Below are 24,269 nucleotides of genomic sequence, written 5' to 3' on the forward strand. Positions count from 1 at the left end.
CCACTGCCCAGCACGCTCCCACCCCTCTGGTTCCCTTCCAGGTTGGCTGCCTCACGGATGGCCTGCCCTTCCATCCACCTGTCGGTCCGCCCATCCATCCTCCCATCCACACAGTGTCCATCCTCCTGAAAGTCGGAAGCACAGGGGTTGCCTCTGAATCCACTGAATTCTCTTCTTCGTCGTCCATGTCTCCATCACTTCTCATCTGGGCCAAGAGAGGTGAGGGGCCCCTTCTGATTCAGGCTTTACCGCAGTTAAATCACTCTTTCCAAAGGAAAATTGATTAGCCCCCAATCGTCAACAGAGTCCTCCTTGTTCTTACAGTGAAGACGAAGACACTGAATCTGCCCCAGAAGGCCCTGCAGTTCAGCAGCCCCCACCCCTCTCTCTCTGTCCCCCTCTGGCTCCCACCCCTTCAGCTCCAGCCTCCGCCTTCCCTCCGCCCCTCAAACCCCAGGGTTCCTGCACCCCCTGTCTAGCCCTGAGTCAGCTGTCTTCGTTTCACACCTACAGACCCCGCTCCTCCCCTTGTGGCCCTTGACTTTTATTTCATTTATTTGTATAATCGTCTAAGTCTCTCCTCCCTCAAAGGAGATGCCAACTTCCTGAGGGTAGCGACTGCGTCCTTTCTGGCGCGCTGCCATCACCTGGCTCACTGCTGTCCCCTGGCTCACTGCCTTCTCCATCCTGGCCTCTTCCTTCCGTGGTAAAGATGCTTGGCTCCCTGCTCTGTCTCTGACACCTAAGACAGCGCCTGGCGTGTGACGGGTGCTCAGTAAATACCCACTTAGTGAATTCTGGCAGCTTGGCACCAAGCCTGGCACATGGCAAACTGAGCCTCTTTGCTGAATGGACCACAGAAAGTGGGAGGACGTCTGGGAAGGGCCTGCAGATTCTGGCTCCTGATGGTCAACTGCCAACCCCTGAAAAGAAGACCCCTGGCTGCAAGTGGCTGCTGTCAGCTGGAGATACGGTGTGTCCTAAATTCACTGTTAATTACAATTAAGGACTGCTCAGAGCATCAGGAGAGCTGTGCTGCGTGTGTGTGAGTGTGTGTACGAGTGTGTGAGAATGGTGGATGGGGAATTCGTTTATATTTGGAAAGCGCTAGCTCAGCAAATTTATAGTGTAAATAAGGGAAAAGTTCAACTTACTTAAGAGCAACAGCCAATAAACAGCTTTTAAGCACCATTTAAACCATTTTATATGCAAACACTGTTGCAAAGCAATGCATGTGATCATTAAAGCAGTTCTAATGCTCTCGGAGAAGCACTAACAAGGATCTCTGGGACACGTTGATCGAACCCCCCATTCCTCATCCTCGTTAGCACTGTTGTCCCCAAAGCCTAGACGCCCAGAGGCCTGTCTTCCAGCCAGGGAAATGGATTTTTCTACAACTGCATCATTCTTGGGTGGGGGTGGGGGATGTAATACTTTTCTCCAGGCCTTTAAAGAAACAGCCACTATGAGTGCGCACATTAACACGAGTTTAGATAAAGGGCTTTGGGGCTTTTTATTCCTCAAATCCTTCCATACTGCTAACCATCTCAAAGATTCAGTTTCGCTGCCATAACTAAAGACGTACAGACAGTCCTAAACAAAGCAGGTCCGAATGGTAATTCTCAGAGGGGTGTTCAGTGCTGCCGTGGCCTGTTCTAGACCCCGCTGGAGGCCCCCTAGTGAAACAGCACCCAGCCTTGGGGTCTAACACCAGGCCAGGCCAAGGCAGGCACCAGGGCAGTTCTGGGACATAAGCCAACTGTAGTGGCATTTCCACAACCAGATGTGGTCTCAAACTCATGCCATTTAGCTGGGTGAATTGACAGTAGCACACAAGGATCTGCACACCCTACTTGAAGAGCATTGGTAGGCAGTCTTAGAGGTTGATAGCCTAGAATACGCCAGCTTAGAGCCTTATAGACAATTATATAAATAGCCACAGAGAGTTATGGAGGGATTTTGGAAAGTAACTGAAAACTAGAAGAAAAGACAACCATTTGCATCGACATGGATGAGCTTGTAGGATATTATGCCGAGTGAAATAAATCAGACACAGAAAGAAAAACACTGCATGATCTCATTTCTACGTGGAATCAAACCCACAAAAACAGAGATGGAATGAACAGCATGATGACTGTGGCTCGTAACACTGCATGGAACCTGGAAATTTGCTAAGCGTATAGATGTCCAGTGCTTCGGTAACAGGTGAAAAATGAAAACTTTGTTCATTAGCTTGACTACAGTAGTTATATATATATATATATATATATATAAATCTTACTATGCTGTGTACCTGAAATATTTACAATTTTTATTTTGCCAACACATTACCAGAGAAAAGATAATGTGTGCACAGGGAATGGCCAGGGAGCGGAGAGGTAAGATCAGGAGACAGGACAGAGCTGCCTGGGCAGAGGCATCGCTTTTTGATGCTGTCCCAAGAAAGGTGCAAGGTCAGTGCAAGCTGATGCAGAACCACCAAGGAAAAGAGCCTGAGGTGGGGGCGAAGGCCAGTGAGAGCTGGAAACTCCAGCCCTGCCATCAGTGCATGTTCAGGCCCAGTTTGGGTGGTTGGGTTTATATGTAAACCCCGACACCCTTCCCCTTCTCTTTTTTTTTAAATAAAGTGCACCGTAGGTCTGTAGTGTCCATTCTAGGAGCCCCTAGTCCCATGTACAATCCAAATTAAAAATAATTAAAATAAAATACAATATAAAACTCAGTCTAAAACATTTCAAGCGCTGGTGTGGCGAGGGCTACTGTACTGGGTCTGCAGACACGGAATATTTCCACAGTCTCAGAAAATTCTACGGTCAGTGGCGCTGCAATAGAATCTCAACTGTCCTGCTAAAAAACGTTAACGTGGGCCAATAAACTCTATCGGCACTTTCACAATCAAGAAAGCTAATATATGCCCCTCTGGACTACCCCCACCATGCAAGTATGTTCTCTTAAAAGTCACAAGGCACAATGGGCTAGGTGAGCTCTCAAGTCTATTCCACATTGTTACTGTTTTAATTTACGTTATCTTTAGAATTAGTATTTATTCCACCAGTACCTCGTCGGTACCCTGAGGCAGGTGTGTATGGCTTTGAGCAATGTGATGCAGGGGATGGATGGCTTCAGCTCCGAGGCGTGTCCCGGTGTCCTTACGGAACATTAATGAGGCTGGGCTCGATTTAAAACCCGTCCGAGGCATTATGGATTGGTAGGGCTCAGTTTCACGGGAACTGGGAATCTTTGAGCTGCCATCTGGCTCTTTTGCTAATGAGTGTTGTGATATGGGCACCATCATTTAACTTCTGAGTTTCAGCTTCCTGTCTTTAAAATGAGCCTATTACGGACCCCTGGCCCCAGGTGTCCTCAGGATTAACGAGCTCATGTCTGCTGAGAACCTAGAGCTCCGGGCTGCAAGGTGGGCTTTGCATCCTTATTGCTGCTCCTTCTCTTGCAGCAGCTGGGAGGCAGATTTGTTATGTTTACGCCTTCCAAAATGCATTTCCTTTCTCAGCATTTTCACATCACCCATGTTACCCAGCCCTTACTCTGAAAGTAAAACTAGCCCCACAGCAAGACGTGTGGACTTGCGTCGGGGGGGTTATTTTCCTTTCCTTTCCTTAACACGAGCATCAGACCAGCTTTTCCAGCAGGATGAAGGCAGTAATTGCACTGCATATTCTTGCTGCGTGAGGCTGGTGGTCAATCTTAGCCGATGTGAAAAGAAAGTTATATCACAGCGCAATTACGCTGTCAACACTTACACGCAATAATATTCCCGTATCTGTTCTTCATTCTGTTCTCATCTTTCTTAGCAGAGTCCCATGGTGCAGACTGCCCTTCAAAGAAGCTCTGGAGGAAAGAGAAAAGTGACACTAGGAATTACAATTCGGTGCAGTAAACAAACAGGGATCTTAATGACAGAGGGTGTTCTTAAAACCAAGGGTCAAGGAAGAAAGAGAAGGTTCACAGGAATGAGATGACGGATTATGAGGCTACTTTACATCCTAAATGTTCCATGTGGCTTTTTGTTTTCCTTTAGTTAAAATGCTACAAACACGGATGGGGCCTGGAGGGTAAACCCACAATTCACCTGTACAATCTAAAAATGCTTCAGCATGTATCCCCATCTTACTTGAATAGTGAATATAGAAAATTTAACATTTTCTCAATTTCTTTTTTTGAAATATCTCATTTTACCATATTTCCTGGTTTAGAATTTATTAATACATATATATATATATTCTTTTTTAAGAATTTAATTTTATTGGAGTACAGTCAATTTACACTGTTGTATTAGTTTCAGGTGACAGCAAAGTGAATAAATCAGGCACATAAATATATCCATTTTTTACTATATACATTCTTACTAATTATAGTAACAGGTTATTACTATACACATTCTTTTAAATATTCTTTTCCATAATAGTCTATCCCAGGAGACTGGATATAGTTTCCTGTGCTGTATAGTAGGACATGGTAGTTTATCCACTCTAAATGTAATAGTTTGTATCTACTAACCCCAAACTCTCCTTCTGTCTTTCCCTCAGCACCACCCTCTTGGGAACTGCAAGTCTGTTCTCTTATGTCTGTGAGTCTGTTTCTGTCTCCATGTCTTAATTATATCACCATCGTTCAATATTCTCCTATGAGATATGAAGAGATCATTCGTCTTCTCAACTGCAAACTGAGGTTACTTTTGGTTAAAACTGTGAAAGTAGTTAAGCTAAGACTTCACGACTTCAAGCTTAAAACTCTCTAAGAACTTCTGCCAGAGTTTTCTCTTCATTTTTAGTGGAGCTTAGATGTCCATTTATTTAAGGATTTGGCGTTATTACGCCTAAGGTCTTTAATCTTCATGTTATTAGCCAGATATACATGTTTTCTGTTCAACTTATAATGAAAATGTCCTTTGCTATCAGTTGACAAGTGAAAAGAAAATCTGGGATTTTAATTTCCACTTTAGTTCACGTTTTGTTTCACCTTCACATAGCAGCCCCATAGGAAGTGGTAGCAAGAAACACTTGGCAACGCTGACATATCTTTGCTGCAGCTATTCTTGTTTCCCGGCTCCAACTGGGAAAGAAGGAAAGAGCAGGACAAAGACACAGAGGCAGGGCAGGTGTGTGAAAACATGGTTCTGAAATGCTCTGGGGCCAGGGAACGTGGTGCCAGGAACTCACACACCCAAGCATGCCCCAGGATGGCTTCCCAAGGTCCCCTCTTTAGAACGAAAGCTCCTTTTCACTCCCCCAATTTCATCCCCCCAGAATGTTTAGCCATCGTGGCCATTTCCACCCATGGCCAATACTGACTGATCAGTCTGTGGTTCAATAGAACCAATTCATGATTCCTTTTTATGGGTCCAGTTGTGCCTTACTGGCTGACCTGCTCCTTAGTATGGCCAAAGTGGGGGGGCAGGCACACTGGCCTCCAGACCCCACTGGGAGCCCCACCTGCCAGCACCTGACTACAGAGCAGACAGATGGCACTCTGCATATTCTACTGTCTCTGCCCCAGGCTGTGGACATCCCCAGGCAGGGGCTGCGTGGCCCTCATTTTTGCTGGTGCAGAGCCCATGCCTCGTGGAAGGAGTCTGATAATTAGTCTTTGAATGAACAACTGTGGTGTTTTGGGACAGTCCCCAAAGGTGGGCTTCGATCCCCAAATAAAGCTCGACTTCTGCATCGTAGGCGGGTGTGGAGCTGGATCACTTGCAGACCTGCATAGGCACTGTCTGCGCGTTCATTCCGCTGTGGTTTGTAAAGTTCATGTCCTTTCTGTGACGTGCTGTGTGTTGAGACTTGCTGTGACCCCACAGCTCAGCCCTCATCAGAGACTTGCTGGAAAAGAGCCCTGTCCTGATTCTGGCCCCCTTGCATTAATATTTCCACACAACAAAACACCAAGACACACCATTTTATAATATCCAGGAGGAAATAATAACATTGCAAGCGTAGGTTAGAGTACTAAACTGTTTTTTTTTGGTCTTTTTAGGGCCACATCGTTGGCACATGGAAGTTCCCAGGCTAGGAGTCGAATTGGAGCTGCAGCTGCCGGCCTACACCACAGCCACGGCAACACCAGATCTGAGCCTCGTCTGCAACCTATACCACAGCTCTAGCTGTGATGCTGGATCCTTAAACCACTGTGTGTAGCCAGGGATCGAACCTGCATCCTTGCTGAGACTATGCCAGGTTCCACTGAGCCATGATAGGAACTCCAATTGTTTGTTTTTTTTGTTTTTTTTTTTTTTGCCGTGGCATGTAGAAGTTTCCAGGCTTGGGATTGAACTGGCACCACAGCAGTGATCCAAGCCACAGCAGTGACAACACCAAGTCCTTAACCTCCAGGCCACCAGGGAACTCTCTTAAGCTGCTCATTTTAAATTAAAGTACTTTAGTCATGACTATTGTTCACATCTCATTATCATAATAATTTTCAAACTGTATTTATCATTTTGAAAAAAAAAAACTGGGGGCAGAGCAGGATCAGATGTACTACACACCTAGAGCTGTATTAACAGGGTCACAATATACACTGCTAATGGGAGGTACAGTGCTGTGCAGTGCAGGACAAATACAGGTAAAAACACTTTCTGAGTTATTAATAAACGAAGCCAATAAAGATACAGTAAAAATCACTAGCTGATTCCATCTAGAGGAAAACTGTTACAGGATAAAGAATTTATTCTGACATGTAACTTGTATTCCTCTATAAAATATGCATTTAAAATAGCTTCAGGGATTTTTAAGTCATCCTCTTTTTCTAAATAGTGTCTTTGTTACTCTATGAATGACAATTATTTTACAGTTGAGTAATAACTATTATTTGACTTCCCTCATAACAATTTAATTCTACTTTGAGTTGGTCGTGATGTAATTACCAATTTCATTCCCCTCTGCCTTGGGAAAGTTTTCAGACTTTTTTTGTGGGAAGATGAGGAAGGGAACTGACTGCAGGGAAGATGTGGGTGTCTTCCAGGAGATCCAAGGCCACTGGTTGACGGCCGCAGGATGAGACAGAGACAGACAGACAGACAAGAGGGCCCGGCAGTGGGTCAGGGGAAGAGGCACTTGCTCCACTAGTATGAGAAGCTGCGCCCAGGCCACCTGAGGCCAAGCCACCCTAAGCCACACTAGTTTCTTCCTGCTTGAGACACATACGCTCTCCTGTGAGGCGATGGCGCTCACATCATGGCTGTGTTTCTTTCTCTCTTTCTTTTTTTGGTCTTTTTAGGGCCGCACCCCCGGCATATGGAGATTCCCAGGATAGGGATCCAATCAGACCTACAGCTGCTGGCTTGCACCACAGCCACAGAAACATCAGATCTGAGCTGCGTCTTTGACCTACACCACAGCTCACAGCAGCACTGGATCCTTAACCCACTGAGAGAGGCCTGCATCCCCCCGGATACCAGTCAGATTCGTTTCTGCTGAGCCAAGACAGGAACTCCGAGGCTGTGTTTCTTTAGCATCTGTGGTAATCACAGGAATTCTGATAGCCCTTGCTTTTAAAAAGAGTCATTTAAATTTGATTGTTTTCATCTAACAGACACACTCGACAATGATTCGAGAAACAATCTCTTTGCACTGGAGCTTTGCACCAAGTTCCAGCTTGTTTTCCTGAGGGTGGGGTCCACGCTTTCCACTTCTGAGCACAGACTGTGGGGGCATCAACAGGGAGCAGGAGGAAGAGTCCATTGTCTTGACAACAGTCATGGGAGGAGCACCCACGGAGGACCTGCTCCAGCGTCCAGGACAGGAGATGCTGGTCCACAGCCAGCTCATCACAGACCAGCCTGGGTTTCTGACTCTGAATCCCCTGCCCTTCCTGGAACACCTCCCCTGACAAGGACTTTGAGGGACGACACAATTAAATCTACACATGGTCACAACTGCTTTCCAGTCTAGATCACATCTCCGGGTCTCTCAATGAAGGCTGACAACAAGGGAATATAAAAGATGTCCAGCAAACCTGGTTTAACTGCTGACTGCTTTCACAACCCACAATACATTCTTCTCTGCTGGGAGAGGGTGATCATTGCAGAGAAGCAATACCAGGAGTGGGAGTTCTTGCCAGGATCCTCCCCAGCTCTCTATCCAGGAATTATGTGCATCACTTGAAGTGGCAAAATGTGTTTTTTTCTTAAACAAAAGCAAAACAAAACAAAACGTGCTACGGAAAAGATGAGAAGATGGTGCCATCCAGTTTATCCTGACTCCCTACAGATTTGGTGACTGGCCTGGCATTTTCTGGGAACAGTTCTGCTTCCAGTTATGTAGCCAATCTCCCCATGAATACATCTGCATTAGGAAGACCATGTGTTCTTATCCTTGCTTTGGAAAAGAAGTAATATACCTACAGGGAACCCAGAGAGAGGAAGAAAGGTGACTTTCTGGATTGATAACCTGGCTTTGTTTTCTACTGTTATGGAGATTTTTATTTAAAAAAAATTCTAAGGAGGATCCAGTTTTAAATGTCTTAGCTTTTCATTAGCATACATTTTCAAAATAGCCGAGAAGATATTCACCTTAGACTTTACACTCCCTCTCATGCCTGAAGTAGGACAAAAGTCAACTGTTAGAAAATAAAATTTCTAGTTAGAAATAAAACTTTAGGAGTTCCCATAGTGGCACAGTGATTAATGAACCCGACTAGCATCTATGAGGACATGGGTTTGATCCCTGGCTTCGCTCCGTGGGTTAAGAATCCCACATTACTGTGGCTGTGGTGTAGGCAGCTACACTCTGATTGGACTCCTAGGCTGGGAACCTCCATATGCCGAGGGTGTGGCCCTAAGAAGACCAAAAAAAAAAAAAAAAAAAAAAGAAAACTTTGTCTGTAGCTCTGGAGCCAGTGGGCACTCAGAGAAGCTGTGACGTAATGTATGGGTCTTCTGCATGGTGAGCCCCTGGTTACTTTCCTGGTTTGGGGATTCTCAGGAAAATGAGCAATCAGGAGGGAAATGCAGGTCATCAGTGCTGTAGAATTCTCCTTCCTGACGGGCCCTCAGCAAGGCCTGGCACAGACGTGGGACACCATCCTGGAGTAGAAGGGGCTCCCGCAGGGACCGAGCCTTCACTGACTACTCTGTGACCTCCCAGTTTTCTTTTTCTGCAGACCATGAGATGGACAGATACTCCCTAATTAACCCACCAGTGAAATACGCTGAGGAAAAGGAAGTAATTTTGCCACCCGTTCTTTCTTTCTTTTCTCTTTCTTTCTTTCTTTCTTTCTTTTCTTTTCTTTCTTTCTTTCTTTCTTTCTTTCTTTCTTTCTTTCTTTCTTTCTTTCTTTCTTTCTTTCTTTCTTTCTTTTCTCTCTCTCTCTCTCTCTCTCTCTCTCCCTCTCCCTCTCCCTCTCTCTCTCTCTCTCTTTTTTGTCTTTTTAGGGCCACACCCGTTGCACACGAAGGTTCTCTCTCTCTCTCTCTCTCTCTCTCTCTTTTTTGTCTTTTTAGGGCCACACCCGTTGCACACGAAGGTTCCCAGTCTAGGGGTTGAATTGGAGCTACAGCTGCCGGCCTACACCACAGCCACAGCAACTCGGGATCCGAGCCTTGTCTTTGACCTACACCACAGCTCACGGCAACGCCACATCCTTAACCCACTGAGCCAGGCCAGGGATTGAACCCGTGTCCTCATGGATACTAGTTTGTGAACCACTGAGCCATGACGGGAACTCCGCCACCCAATCATTCTACTGTGTCCTATTTCCCAGCCCTTTTAGCTTTTAAATATCTTTTAATAAATGAAGCAAATCAGCACACATTTTAGATGATTTTCTGCTGTACCTTATTCTTTGGGTGAGAACAAAGGGTTCCTAAACTATCTTCTTTTATCTTCGTAAGGTCAAAAGTTGTATGTGTTCCAATAAAGATGACAGAAGTGAAATTACCAAAAGCTTTGGAAGAAGCCTGCTCCATACCAGCATTCTTGCGACGTTATCACCACCTAAGTCGTGTGGTTCCAGAGAGGGGTTATTCCTCCTACATTTACTGGAAGCAAACCCAGCCCGGTTCTGAATCCTGCTGTTGCTGAGAAAGAGCTCAGTTCCTTGCAGGAGTCAGAGGATTCCCGAGCCCAGGGCATCTGGTCCCGTGAGGTACTCTGCTTATCTGCTTCTCACACATCCCTCTACCCTGAAGTTCACGTTTAAGTACAACCTCTGACGCCTCCTTAATCTCTTCAGGTTTTGCTTGACAAGTTATAAGCGGGTTATGGTTAAAATCAAATTCCACCAAAGCACAGTTGTGACTGAAAACGAGGCCTAAGGAGAGAGGGCAGAGGCGACAGCGTGGAGCGTTGCACTGTAGCAGCTGATGGCTCCCCATCCACAGAGCAGCCGCGTAAGGACCAGCTTGGGAGACTCCATGACGGTCCCACTCCCAGGATGCTTCCCGTAGGAGGGATTTTCAATACAATGTGCATATTTAGGCGATATTTAGTGTTCAGGACGGGTTTTTAATACGCAGATGCAATTTAATGCACCAACTATGGCCTTTTTATTATGAAAAAAAAAACCCACTTTTTGTATTTTGGGGATTTACGTTAATGGTCTCTCTGTACCGTCTGTTAGAATTTTCATAAATAGACTTCTGCTTGGATTCTACTTAAAATGTAATTAAAGCATTTCCTCTGACTACCTTAGCTCATATATATTGAGAAGAGGCAGCAAACCGAGGCACCGCTCTGAAGGAGTAATAAGCCTCCAAAACAATAAAGATGAAAGCGGGCAAGCTCCAGTGAATATCAATGACTCCACTGGAAGATGCCGCATCCTCCACGGACACAGAGCAGAAGGAAGTGGAACATCCCACACACGGCCATTTTTTCTCAATAGGAAACATGTTTTTGTGATTCAATAACCCCCTCCCTACCCCTCCTACCACCACCATGTTCCACACGATGTAATTACACATCTCAGTTGCCCAGTTCAAGAGAATGTTACTCCAAAAGGCTACAGTCTGTTAAAAATGCCACAGCTCCCAGATATTAAAAAAGGAGAGGGGAAAAAAAAAAACCCTATGCAACAGAAAAGCTGCCAGGAAGAACGAGATGCAGGTCAAGGCTGTACATAATGCAGTGTGTGTTCTCAGGCAGTGCAGGGTCAAGTCTTTTTAGAAGCTCCTGAAACTGAATTTTTCCTCCCTTTCTCATATGAATAAAACTGGGCATGTACGATGACTAAAATCATCGTGATGAAAGAAGGAAGATGAACTCACCGGGGCATGCAGAGTCTCTGAACTGTCTTTGTTTTCTGGCCATACCCTTGGTTCTTCCAAGCGGTGGATTTTTATTTGGTCCATATAAACTATTTATTGCTATTGTACTAAAGTAACTGGAGACACCTGCAGTTGCCTAACAGGCCACAGGTGGCGTGCTGATGAGATGGTGGCCCTGGAAGCTTGGGGCCAGAGATGGTGGTGGCCACTGATCACTGCCATCATCAACGTCCTGTGTGGAGGCAGCCAACAGTACCATGTGATGCTTCAAGGGCAAGAGAAGTAGGGGCTGGGTGAAAGCAAGAATCTTGACACATGAACTGTTATTTCTGAACAAACTGAAATCTAAATGTCAACCCTCCTGATATGTTGAAAGAAGTTGTTAATTAATCTCAGGACCTCAAATGGCTATATTTTAGCGCAATTTAATTCAAATCCAATTTTTTTAGATTTTTTTTTTTTAATTTTCCAGGATTCAGTGGGTGATGACCTTGGCAATGGCTGCCATTATTGCCTTCCTTTACCTAATGTTTCTTTCTTTGCTAATGGAATTGGGGTTTGTAACGTAAAAAATTATATTATGTTTTTAGTGCCCAAAAACAGTACCCCTGACATTTGGCTGAGCTTAAAATTGTTTTTTATTCTGTTGAATGTTACTCTGAATGAGTGACTTTTCACAGCAATGTCATATATGAATAATATATGCTTATGGGGGGATCTTTGAAGCTCTACCAGGTAATTCTTTTTATTTCTACTGTATAGAGGAGGGAATTTAGGATCAAAAAGCATGAAGTGGCTTGCCTGAGGTCATGCAGCCGGGAAGCAGAAGAGCTGGGGCCTGGACCCTGGGCTGCCTGGCCCTGAACTCTGTGTTCCTTGCACTTGACCACAAAGCTTGGTGAGGACAGGTACCTTTGTGCTCACTGCACTGCACTGTGCACGCAGCTTTCTGAAGTCACTCTGGCCGAGGGTCTTAGGGCAGCAAGCATTTCTGGTTTCCACTTTTCATGGAATAAGCTTGCTGGATAATACACAGTCTTGTTACCATCTTCACAGTGACTTTCCTCTGATGTGGTTCCAGGTACACTCTGGAGGGACCCTCAGTCTACCAGCTTTTCACTAAATTTGCCCAGTTTCAAAGCCCCCTTTCCTCCCACCTGCAGAATCACTGCAGTAATAAGCTCTCACTACTGATGCACCATATCTCTCAAGTGAATCAAAGCAGGACAAAATCTGAAAACCACTGATCAAGTGGCCAGAGAGTAAAAAAAAAATACTCTTCAGCTGAGTGATGGAGGCAAACATGGTGAAAATAATAACTGTAGAGCCTGGGCTGTTGCTGAACATTCCATGGATGAGGCCAATAACCTGTGGAATTATAGAGTCTGAGGTATACAAAGGAGGCTTTCAAATGGCACTGTTTTGTTAAAATGGATTAAAGACCTAAAGGTAGGCGTGGAAACCATGAAATTCCTAGAAGAAAATATAGGCAGGATATTCTGTGACATAAATTGCAGCAATATTTGTTTGGCTCTGTCTTTTAAAGCAGAGGAAATAAAAGCAAAAACAAATACTGGGGCCTAATTAAACTTAAATGCTTCTAAACAGCAAAGGAAACCATGGACAAAACAGAAGGACAACCTACTTAATGGAAGAAAATATTTGCAAATGACATGACTGATAACAGGTTAATATCCAAAAATATATAAACAGCTTCTACAACTCCACATCAAAAAAAAAAAAAACCAAAAAACAAAAAAACAAAACCCGATTAAAAAATGGGCAGAAAACTTGAATAGCCGTTTTTCCAAAGAAGACATACAGATGGCCAACAGGCACATGAAAAGATGCTCAACAGCACTAATCATCGGGGAAATGCAAATGAGAACCACAGTGAGATACCACTTCACACCCATCTTCAAAAAGACCACAAATAACAAATATTGGTAAGAATGTAGAGAAAAGGGACCCCTCCTACACTGTTGGTAGGAATGTAAATTGGGGCAGCCACTGTGGAAAAAAGTAGGCGGTTTCTTAAAAAACCAAAAGTAGAACTACCATATGGCCTAGCGATCCCCCCCCCCCCGGGCATTTATCTGAAAAAATAAAAACACCAATTTGAAACAGTACATGTACCCCAATGTTCATAGCAGCATTATTTACAGTAGGCAAGATATGGAAGCAACCTAAGCGTCCATCCAACAGATATATGGATAAAGAAGAAGGGCATATATACAATCGAATACTACTCAGACATAAAAAAGAGTGAAAATTTGCCATTGGCCACCACATGGATGGACTCAAAGGGCATTATGCAAAGTAAAATAAGTCAGAGAAAGACAAATACTGTATGATATCCCTTATACGTGGAATCTAAAAAAACCAAAAGTAGTGAATACAACAAAAAAGAGACAGACTCTTAGGTACAGAGAAGAAACTAGTGGTTACCAGTGGGGAGAGGGGTGGGGGGAGGGGCAAGATACAGTTGGGGAGTAAGAGATGCAAACTACTGTGTATCAAATAAATAAACTACAGGGGATATACTACATAACACAGGGAATATAGCCAATATTTTATAATTACAAGTGGAACGTAACCTTTGATAATTGTGAATTACTATGTTGTACACCTGAAGCTTACATAATATTGTACATCAACTACAATTAAAAAATAAATACAATTTCTATTCAGAGAAGGAGGCTACTTTAATATATTTGGGGTGAGTTTCAGTTGAGCACTAATTTCGAGAGGCCAAGGGTAGCTGCTCAGGGATATTTAGCCCTTTCCTGGCATTCATTCCTCTTCCCTTTGTTCCCTGGAAGGAAGCATAGTGACACAATACCCTGTTCTCAGCAGGGCAGAGGCTCTTCTTATCTGGGCTGCCTTCTCAGGGCTGGAGGCCTCTGTTCCACGTGCGTGAGGACGTGCTCACCCAGTGATGCTGCAGAGGCAGATCAGAGTTTCCGGGAGTCTCTGGTCCCCTGACACTTTCCCCTGAAGGGGACTTTTGAGGGCCCTTCACAAGGAGGATATCCCTTGGTTTGAAAGTCAAAGACTGCATTTGCAGACTCATTCTTCTAGATGGTCCAGACAGGGTGTCTGCTGCTTCCTGTGCACTGGGGATCGGGGGAAGGGGCTGCCCTGCAAAGGATTAATAGCCATGTTTATACTCAATACATAAAATCTGGTCAACGTTTACTTGTTTGATTTGGGGCATTGCCTCTCTCTGATCCTGGCTGCCATCAGGAGATAAAGGGATTTTGCAGAGATCCTGGAGCTGGGGCCTGGCCTGACTTTGCTGTACTACACTGGCCTGTTCTGGCCCATAATCAGTAATCAGGTGTCAGTGAGCAGCTTGTCATAGGTGGCCCCAAAAGGGGACTGCTCTGCTTTAAGGGCAGGTGACGGTGCCTGCTTCAATTGCTAGGTAGACCCTTTAAATCCCTCTGGGCCTGAGTCCTTCCTCCAAGACTGCCACTGACTCTTGGAGAGTTAGTGATGTTCATTTCCCCTCTGATGCAGACACTGCCAGGGTCTGAGACAGCAACGCAGCTGGAGAGCTGTAATTTCCTCCACCTGGATGAGTGATTTGTCAGTGAGCCTGTGCTAACAGTGCCCAGATCTTCAGAGATGAGCGAGAGCCCCGCTTTGGAACAGAGAGCAAATGGATGCTTCTGCAGAGATGGAGCTGCTCCTTTCCTTCAGGGACCCCCCGGCAAAGCGGAGTTCTACTTAGCCATTGCCGCATGACCGCAGTAGCTTCCTGTCTGGTCTCATCACTGGCCTCTGGTTTATATGTGAGCTTTTAAAACACCCATTGGCCCCTGCTACATTTCTATGTGGAAACCCAGCAAGTCTCACTCTGGACAACCGGCTAGCCATTTGGACCGGGAGACTCATCCTGTGCAGCGCAGCAGGTACACAGGAAGTGCTCAGTCATTGCAGGCCCTGACTGCTCTTTTTTGGCCACTCCCGAGGCATGCAGAAATTCTCATACCAGAGATGGAACCCACTCCACAGCGTGACAATGCCGGGTTCTTAGCCCCTAGGATACCAGGGAGCTCCCTGACTATTCTTGTTCTAACATTAGAGCTTTAGACTTTGACAACAGTAAAATCCTACTGACTCTGCAGCCATTTTTTTGTGACTCTCTCTCTGACAATATCCTTTTTTGTTTGTTTTCCTCTACATTTTCCCTCCAGTGATTCTGCACCGCATTTAAAAGTGGAGTGATTGTTGTTTTGTTTTTTTTTTTACCTTCCATTAAAAAACAAACATCTTTGGAGTTGCCATTATGGCTCAGCGGGTTAAACCCAATAATATCCATGAGGACGAGGGTTCAATCCCTGGCTTTGCTCAGTGGGTTAAGGAGCTGGTGTTGCCATGGCTGTGGTGTAGGCTGGCAGCTGCAGCTCTGATTTGACCCCTAACCTGGGAATTTCCATAGGCTGCTAGCGTGGGCCTAAAAAGCAACCCTCCCCCAAAAAAAATCCTCAACATTTTTTCCGTGATATTTCTTGGAGAGCTGTAAGTTTTAAAATGTCGTTACCTCACAAATCACAGCACACAAGTTCCGTCAGATGTGATTGAAAAATCTAAGGGTGCTTTTTTAGACATGACAGGCTTGCAAATGAACAAGTATAGCAGAAAAAGGAATTTCAGTGGGAGGTTTATGACTCTTTTTGACATCTATTAATTTATTAAAGCTGTCAGCATCATTCCCAGGCTCTTCTTGTAGTCCCCAAGACATGGAGATTAATGATAAAAATTTAAAGGGGAGAAATATTTTAGAAATTTGGAAATGGAGGTTAGAAATACTTTTTCTAATAGTTTAGTGACAAATAGTTACATCTCAATGTATTGTCGTAAAGTTCGACTTCTACTCTTAAAATGAGTTATGAATCACTTTGCTATACACCAAAAACTAACAACATTACAAACCAACTATATTTTAATTATAAAAAAAGAGTACTACTGAAAAGCACAGTTTACATGGAAAGCTTTGTACTCAGAATTTTAAAAATTCTGCTAGTGTTCTGGAGTGTAATTTCTGCTTTTTTTTTTTTTTTTAAAGAATCACAATCTGCTGAAAGGATAACAATGAGTTTAAGTGAACCAAGGTCAGATGCTAAAAGGAAGTAGCCAGAGTGTATTTAGAATCTGCTGATGCCTTCAGAAATGAAGGGTTGGCCCCAATTCAAGGAACCAGATATTAGATTAAAACCTTGAGGGCACATGGTTCAATGTTTTAGTTAGAACTACAAGGTTTGGGATTAAACTTTAAAATGAGAGGCTTCGTGCTATTAGAAGATTGCCTTAAAACATTTTAGAGACGGCAAGAGAGTTGAAAGTAAAGTAAACTCAGGGGTCAATTTTGAAATGCAAACAACAAAGATCGAGTGCCCTTAGAGAACCTATATTACAATCCCCGTCAGAAAATAGGGCGACCTTTCACACCAGACTGTCGTTTCAGCAAAGAAGACTTCTGCAAGGGAACTGGAATTTCTGCCAAGAAGAAGCGGAGTAAGGAAAAAACTTTGGCTCAAAATATCTTGATTACATAACAGTTATTTTGGTGAAATCTCAGCAAGTATGCTGCCCTTATCTGGTAATATCGCTAATATTCAGTCACATTAATAAGAATGACAGAGAATATTAATTAATAGATGACATTAATGACAATACAAGGTAAGTGGGGCACACTTAAGTTCTACACAATATTCTAGGCGCTTTACCCATAACATCTTATAAACATTATTATCCATAACAACAATGCCTTATTATTATTCGTAATAACATATACACTATTTGTCTAAAACTTCTCACAGATGTTTGTTCTTTACACACTCGAATCCTTCATTCCTTTTCTTGTTCCAGCTTTAACTTCTGCTCATGAAAAGAGATTGAAATATATTTATAAAAGTCAACCTTGTTATTATCATCAGCCCTGAGCTAAGGAATAATTACGCTAGGAACCAATAACTTTGAAGAGAATTTTAAAGTATACCCAAAAATAACTTTTTGAAACTGTTTTATCTTGCAATAATTATTGGTTTACAGGAAGCTGCAAAAATAGTTCAGAGAGGTCCAGTGTACTCCTCAAGCTTCCCCAGTGGTTACCCATGGTTACTACTTAATATTAGAGTATAACATTAGGGCCAGGAAAGGGAAGTAGGAACAACGCAGCTGCCATTTTATGGGGGGGGAGTTTAAGTTATTTCGATGAAATAAATAAATGCCCAGGAGGGTGACTGCTGGATTGAATGGAAAGTGTGTGTTAATTTTTAAAGAAACGGCCAAACTATTTTCTGGTGTCTCATGTTACATTCCTCAAAAATTTACGAGAGATCTGATGCCCCCACATGCTAACCAGCGTTTGGTGGTGTCCCCTTTTTAATTTCAGCTGATCTAATACGTGTGTAGGGATACCCTGTTCTGCACGTTATCAATGACTCATCATGTACCCCTTCCTGTGTTTATCTGCCCTCTGTATACCTTCTTTGGTGAAGTGTCTTCCGTGTCTTTACGCATTTTCTAATTGGACTGTTTGCTTTTTTACTCTGGGGTGTTGAGACTCTTTCATATTTTCCAGATACAAGTCCTTTGTCACCTGTGTGGGTTGCAAATATTTTTTCCCAGACTAGAGCTTCACGTTTCATCCTCTTAACTACCTTCCACAGAGCAAATGATTTTAATCTTAAGTAAGTCTGGTTTCTTGACTTTTTTACTTTTATGATCATGCTTTTGGTGTGATGTTTGAAAAACTCATCACCAAACCTTAGATCCCCAAAGAGTAACTCTTATTGGATTTAAAACACTGCAGAGATCTGTAATGTCTGATAATTAAATTACTAGAGGGAACAGTCATGAGTGTTTTTTTTTTTGTTGTTGTTGTTGTTGTTTTTTGTTATTTGTCTTCCTGCCTTTTCTAGGACCACTCCTGTGGCATATGGAGGTTCCCAGGCTAAGGGTCTAATTGGAGCTGTAGCTACTGGCCCATGCCAGAGCCACAGCAACTCAGGATCCAAGCCCCATCTGCGACCTACACCACAGCTCACTGCAACACCGGATCTTTAACCCACAGAGCAAGGCCAGGGATCGAACCTGCAACCTCATGGTTCCTAGTCAGATTCATTAACCACTGTGCCACGACGGCAACTCCAGTCATGAGTGTTTAAAAGCCAGCACCACATCAGTGACAGCAAAATGAGTGTCAGTGCTTAGGTTGGGAGATGCTTTCGCCAATGCACCTGTGGGCCCCCATTGGCTCCCCAAGGTGATGTTAGGTGCCCTCTCTTCTTGCTTCCTTCTCTGAATGAATTGGGAGGTGGGCCCTGCATTTTTTCTACAGAAAGGACGATGTTGCAGATGGGGCTGAGGCAAAAGAACCCGCTGGTCAGCTGACTGAAAAAAAGGTCAGTCCATGGCTCAGGGGAGCTCCTTAAGCAACACAAGGTGGCTCCACCCGTTGGGGCACTGACCGCATGGGAAATGCTGAGGCCACCGCACTGGACGGGGCAGATCCAGTCCTCCTAGGAGGGGCTGCATTCAGCTGACTGGGGAGTCAGGAACCCCTGCAAGACTATTCCCACTGGTTGGGGAGGAGGGAGCAGGAAATATGGTTCTAGAGGCAGGCAGTGGAGGGAAGGAAACCTCTGTGGATCTCCCAGGAGTCTTCAGAGCCCAGGTTGCACTGGGAAAGAACGGGGAGGGCAGAGCATGAAACAGGGAAGCTGAGAAGTAGAAAGGAGAGAAAGAAAGCACCACTGATGTCCATTCAAGACAAGGATACAGGGACCCTGGTCTTCTGTGCCTTCTGTGACTAGCTCTGTGGGGTCTGCTCCAAGGCTCGGGCCTTTCATCCTTGCCCTGACAAGGGGATCCAACTAGTATAAATTCCACTGCAGCTATCAGTACGCACCCCTAAAGTTTTCTTCACAAATCTGATGTGTACCATTTCATGTTATTTTCAACACCATGGTTAGATTATATGTTGTCCCAAGACAGGGTCCACATCCTCACTTTTTTTTTTTTTTGGCTTTTTGCCATTTCTTGGGCCGCTCCCACAGCACATGGAGGTTCCGAGGCTAGGGGTCAAATCGGAGCTGTAGCCACCGGCCTACGCCAAGAGCCATAGCAACGCAAGATCCGAGCCGCGTCTGCAACCTACACCACAGCTCATGGCAACGCCGGATCGTCAACTCGTCAACCCACTGAGCAAGGGCAGGGTTCGAACCTGCAACCTCATGGTTCCTAGTTGGATTTGTCAACCACTGCACCACGACGGGAACTCCCATATCCCCACTTTTAACGTGGGTACAAAACAGGTGGCTGTAGGATGCTTGTTGCAGAGATTACTTTAATGACTATTAGAGCCTCTGAGCACAGCCCTTCCAGATGCAAAAGGTTTTTGTTTTGTTTTCTTGGCCACACCCTTGGCACGTGAAAGTTTCTGGGCCAGGGATCGAACCTAAGTGACCCTGTAGTGACCCAAGCCTCTGCAGTCATAATGTTGGATCCTTAACCTGCTGTGCCATAGGAAAACTCCCACACATAAAAAGGAATGGCATTTCTGTGACAACAGAAAAGTTCTATATCCCTGAGGTCCATTCACAGTCATGTCGGATTTTTAACCCACTGAGTGAGGCCAGGGGTTGAACCCACATCCTCACTGACACTATGTCAGGTTCTTAACCTGCTGAGCCACAATAACAACCCCAGTCCCGGCATTCTAATGCAGTTAGCGCACTTGGACATGAATCATTTCCAGTTATGGATGCATGTATATTAAATTGAAGCGACTCTGATGTGTCACCCAGAATGCTAATGTCCTGATGGAAAACGGGGTTTTTTTCTTTCCAAGTGTCAGGGATGCTGATGGCGCTGGATGCAGTGATACTCCCTGGAAGCCAAGTTGTTGCTCTGAGGCTCGTTGGGGAGGCTTGTTGGTGAACACTGGCTGGAGCAGGCAGAGCGGCCTGCTTGGGGGGTGGGGCTACCTCACTAAGCGCAGGTGCCCAAGAACACCTGGCTCAAGTAGACGCCGTTCGCCCTCTGTAGGTGGCACATGGAAACACACCTGCGATTTCTTCAAACATCTCTGCCACAGTGAGCATTCATAGGCTTAATTCTGGGGGAGGTTCATCATGACTGATTCCTTTGCTAATCTGTAGTTCATGCAAGCAGGGAGGTGTTCGGTCTCAAGACCACAGTTCTGTGATGTGTCGATTAAAACAGAGCCCCTCATGGAGGCAGACACACCCCACCGCCATAAAGACACAGCATCAAATGAGAGCAAGTGCGGTCCATAGGTTTGCCACGGCCGGTAACCCACCCTGCAGGTGGGGCTTATTTTGTAATGGCACGGGGTGGGTGACTCCGGCAGCTAGGATTAATGAAGAACCTTATGGGGATGCTGAAGGGCCAGCAGCCACCTGCAGAGTCCTGGCAGTTAATGAAGGGTTAGTTAAGGGTCTTGTTTCTCCAGCTCTGTGAGCTACATGGGGCCTTCAAGCTATGAAGTTCCTGCATGTAGGCTGACCTTTCTATTTCACATTCCCAGCAGTGGAGGATGACCTCAAGAGGTCATTTCTTCCTGCCACCCTTTCAAAATGCTCACATTTAGGAGTTCCCGTAGTGGCTCAGTGGTTAACGAATCTGACTAGGAACCAACCATGAGGTTGCGGGCTCGATCCCTGGCCTTGCTCAGTGGGTTAAGGATCCGGTGTTGCTGTGAGGTGTGGTGTAGGCTGCAGATGTGGCTCGGATCTGGCGTTGCTGTGGCTCTGGCGCAGGCTGGCGGCTACAGCTCTGATTAGACCCTTAGCCTGGGAACCTCCATATGCTGCAGGTGCGGCCCTAGAAAAGACCGAAAAAAAAAAAAAAAAAAGATGCTCACATTTAGATCATCCTTGACAGAAAAGAACACTTTTAAGGATACATGAACTTGGAAAAGGGGATTTCATAACCTTCCTAAAGAGTCTGTCATTTTAGACTTGCTTTCCCTGGCGGCAGATACAAAACCACTTTGGAAAAGAAGTAAACGGACATGGATGGACCTAGAGATGATCATACTAAGTGAAGAAAGCCAGACAGAGAAAGACAAATGTCACGTGAGATCGCTTATACACGGCATCTTAAAAAAAGATACAAATAAACTTATTTATAAAACAGAAATAGAACCACAGACACAGAAAACAAACTTATGGTTACCAAAGGGGAAAGGATAAATTAGGAGTTTGGGGTTAAAGATACACGTTACTGTATATGAAATAATCAACCAGGACCTGGCATATAGCACAGGGAAGTATACTCAATATCTTTTAATAGCCTATAATGAAAAAGAATCTGAAAAAAGTACACATATGAGAATCACTTTGCTGTATACCTGAAACGAACAAACCATTGTAAATCATCTAGACATCAATTTTAAAAGAGGAAGTAAATGGTGCATGCTATCTACAGAAATACATCTCTGGGTGGAAAACCAGGGTGATAAAAAGAGTGAACAGAATACTACTCAGCCATAAAAAAGAATGAAATAATGCCATTGGCAGCAACATGGGTGCAACTAGGGATTCTCATACTAATGAAGTAAGTCAGAAAGAGAAAGACCAATATCATATGCTATCATGTTTATGTAGCATCTAAAATGTGGCTCAATGAACCTAACTACAAAACAGAAACAGACTCACAGAGAACAGACTTGTGGTTGCCAAGAAGGAGAGGGGAAGGAGTGGAATGGACGGGGAATTTGGGGTTAGTTAATGCAAACTATTACATTTAGAATGGATAAGAGATGAGGTCCTACTGTACAGCACAGGGAATTATATCCAATCTCTTGGGATAAAACATGATGGAGGAGAGTATGAGGAAAAAAATATATGTATGACCGGGTCACTTTGCTCTACAGCAGGAATTGGCATGACACTGTAAATCAACTATAATAAAACATAAAATGCAAATAAAAAAGAGTGAACATTTCAATAGGTAGGAGAGCTTGGGCTGCTCCGGATGGGCAGACCCAGCATTCCTGGTGAGCTCATTCCTGCTTCTGCATCCATCACATCTGGGGGCTCCATTCAGAGTTCACCAGGATGCTATGTGCCATGGCTCCTTTCTCATTTTCAGCAGCTACACGCAATTTTGCACCTACCCAAGAACTTCAAATGAACTCATAGGCAATTACATTTCCACTGAAATGTATAATGTGATCAGGTCTTTCATTTATTTATTTTTTCATTTTGCCTCTGCTCTCACTGACTCCCGCAGCAATCCCTCAATCAGAAGTGAAGGTGGAGGCTTAATGACTTTATGTATAATTTAGTTTTCTGCATAGAGCTCCTCACTTTCTCTTCTCTATGAGCTCAGGAGAGCACGGCAGTTTATCGGATCTATAAGGATAGCAAAGACATATATTCCAGCTCTACCTTTTTGTCCTAGGATTTCTTTCCTTAGAACCATGCACTCAAGTTAAATTAGCTGCCGTAAAATATCACAAACGTTCAGCCTGGGAAACGGCAGCTGTTTTTGTTTTTTGCATCGCTTCCCAAATGAGAACTTTTAAGAAACTCTGACTGCTGTATAAATACTCTTTTACAAAGATTCTTGACCTTTCTTTCTCATTAGGTCCCTTAGAGCCTGGTCTAGGTATTTTCTTGGATTATACAGGCGGAATGTCCTGAGAAGCACATAGAGGAGTGTGGCTAAAAAAGAGCTAAAAAACTAGTATGTGCCACCCATTCACAATTCCATAACGAAACATCACACATCCAGAGAACAGAATCCTACTGTGCAGACATGCTCAGTGTCTTCCATAGCTTTTTCCCTGATCCCACTTTTCTTCCTACTCATGTGAAATTATAGGCACGCAAAATACGTTGCCTTTTCCATTTAAATCATTGTTACTTGAAGACTCTAGCACTCACTGTGCTAGAGGCAGAAACTATTTTAAAAAGCCGTAGGCCTTCCAGAAGCACACGTACCATATTCAGGGGGACGCTTCCCAGCGTGCGATGCCATGAGAGCTTTAAACAAAGTGCACACAACTCCACACCCCCACAAAGCCACGTGCTTTTAAAAATCCCCATCACTTTAAACTTAGCTTTTATCTTCGAGGATTTTACTTAGATTCTGAAAGCTGTGTAATTGGAAGACTGATTTTTGAAATATGTTTAGATTGAACATTGACGAATGATCTCAAGGCCTCTTTCCCACCCTTCCTTTGCTTGATCACACCTACTGCACTTACTGGGAAAAAGTATTACAATGTTAAGGGCAATATGGCAATATGTTGGTGGCTGGGGCCAAGCCCACCTGGTTCCCTTCAGCCTCCTGTCGGCCCCTTCAACGTTTTTGCTTTTGCTTTTAAATGTTATTGGAGTATAGCTGACTTACAATGTTGTATTTGTTTCGGGTGTACAGCAGAACGAATCAGTTATACATATAAATACATCCATTCTTTCTTCCCATATAGGTTATTGCAGAATATTGAGCAGATGTCCCCGTGTTCTAGAGTAGGTCCTTTAAATTATCTATTTTACATACAGTAGGGTGTATATTTTATCCCACCCTCTTAATTTATCCCTCCCCACTTCGGTTTCCCCCTATGGGAACCTACGTTTGGCTTCAAAGTCCCGTGTGTGTTAACTGGAGCAAACCTATACTTGCACCCGACACTCAACACTTTCATATAAAGTGAATATTGTACACACAAAATGAACAAAACCAAGTCGGTTTACAAGGTGAATGTTCTTACATCAACACCATGTAGTCAGGCAGTCAATACATTTAACTTCCAGTATTTCAACATTTGCGGATATTTTAGGAAATGTGACCTGCCATGCACCCCAATTTGTAGAAAGTTCCTGACATTCACAGGATTCCCTGTTCCGACTGTCTGATCTTTTCCACTTCTCCAGTATTTAAGGATGGGGGAAGCAAATTCTCCATGTTGTACCCAGAAGGTGTGGCTGTGCTGGGTTCAAATCCAGGGCCCTTAGGGGCTTAGTGACCTGCTAAGAGCTGATCCTCTCTAAGCCTGTTT

General features: G+C 44.2%; 1 protein-coding gene across 13 annotated transcripts in view; it reads right to left on the minus strand.

Annotated features, from left to right (window-relative positions):
- PTPRM (protein tyrosine phosphatase, receptor type M) overlaps positions 1-24,269 on the minus strand; it is a 742,666-nt gene that overhangs the window by 101,095 nt on the left and 617,302 nt on the right. For all 13 annotated transcript variants that reach the window (XM_021097712.1, XM_021097707.1, XM_021097710.1 and 10 more), the window contains one exon: positions 3,762-3,849. In XM_021097712.1, the coding sequence (XP_020953371.1) occupies positions 3,762-3,849 (88 nt within the window). The remainder of the gene's footprint in view (positions 1-3,761; positions 3,850-24,269) is intronic.

This window comes from Sus scrofa, chromosome 6, assembly GCF_000003025.6.
Source record: "Sus scrofa isolate TJ Tabasco breed Duroc chromosome 6, Sscrofa11.1, whole genome shotgun sequence".
NCBI classification, from domain to species: Eukaryota; Metazoa; Chordata; class Mammalia; order Artiodactyla; family Suidae; genus Sus; species Sus scrofa.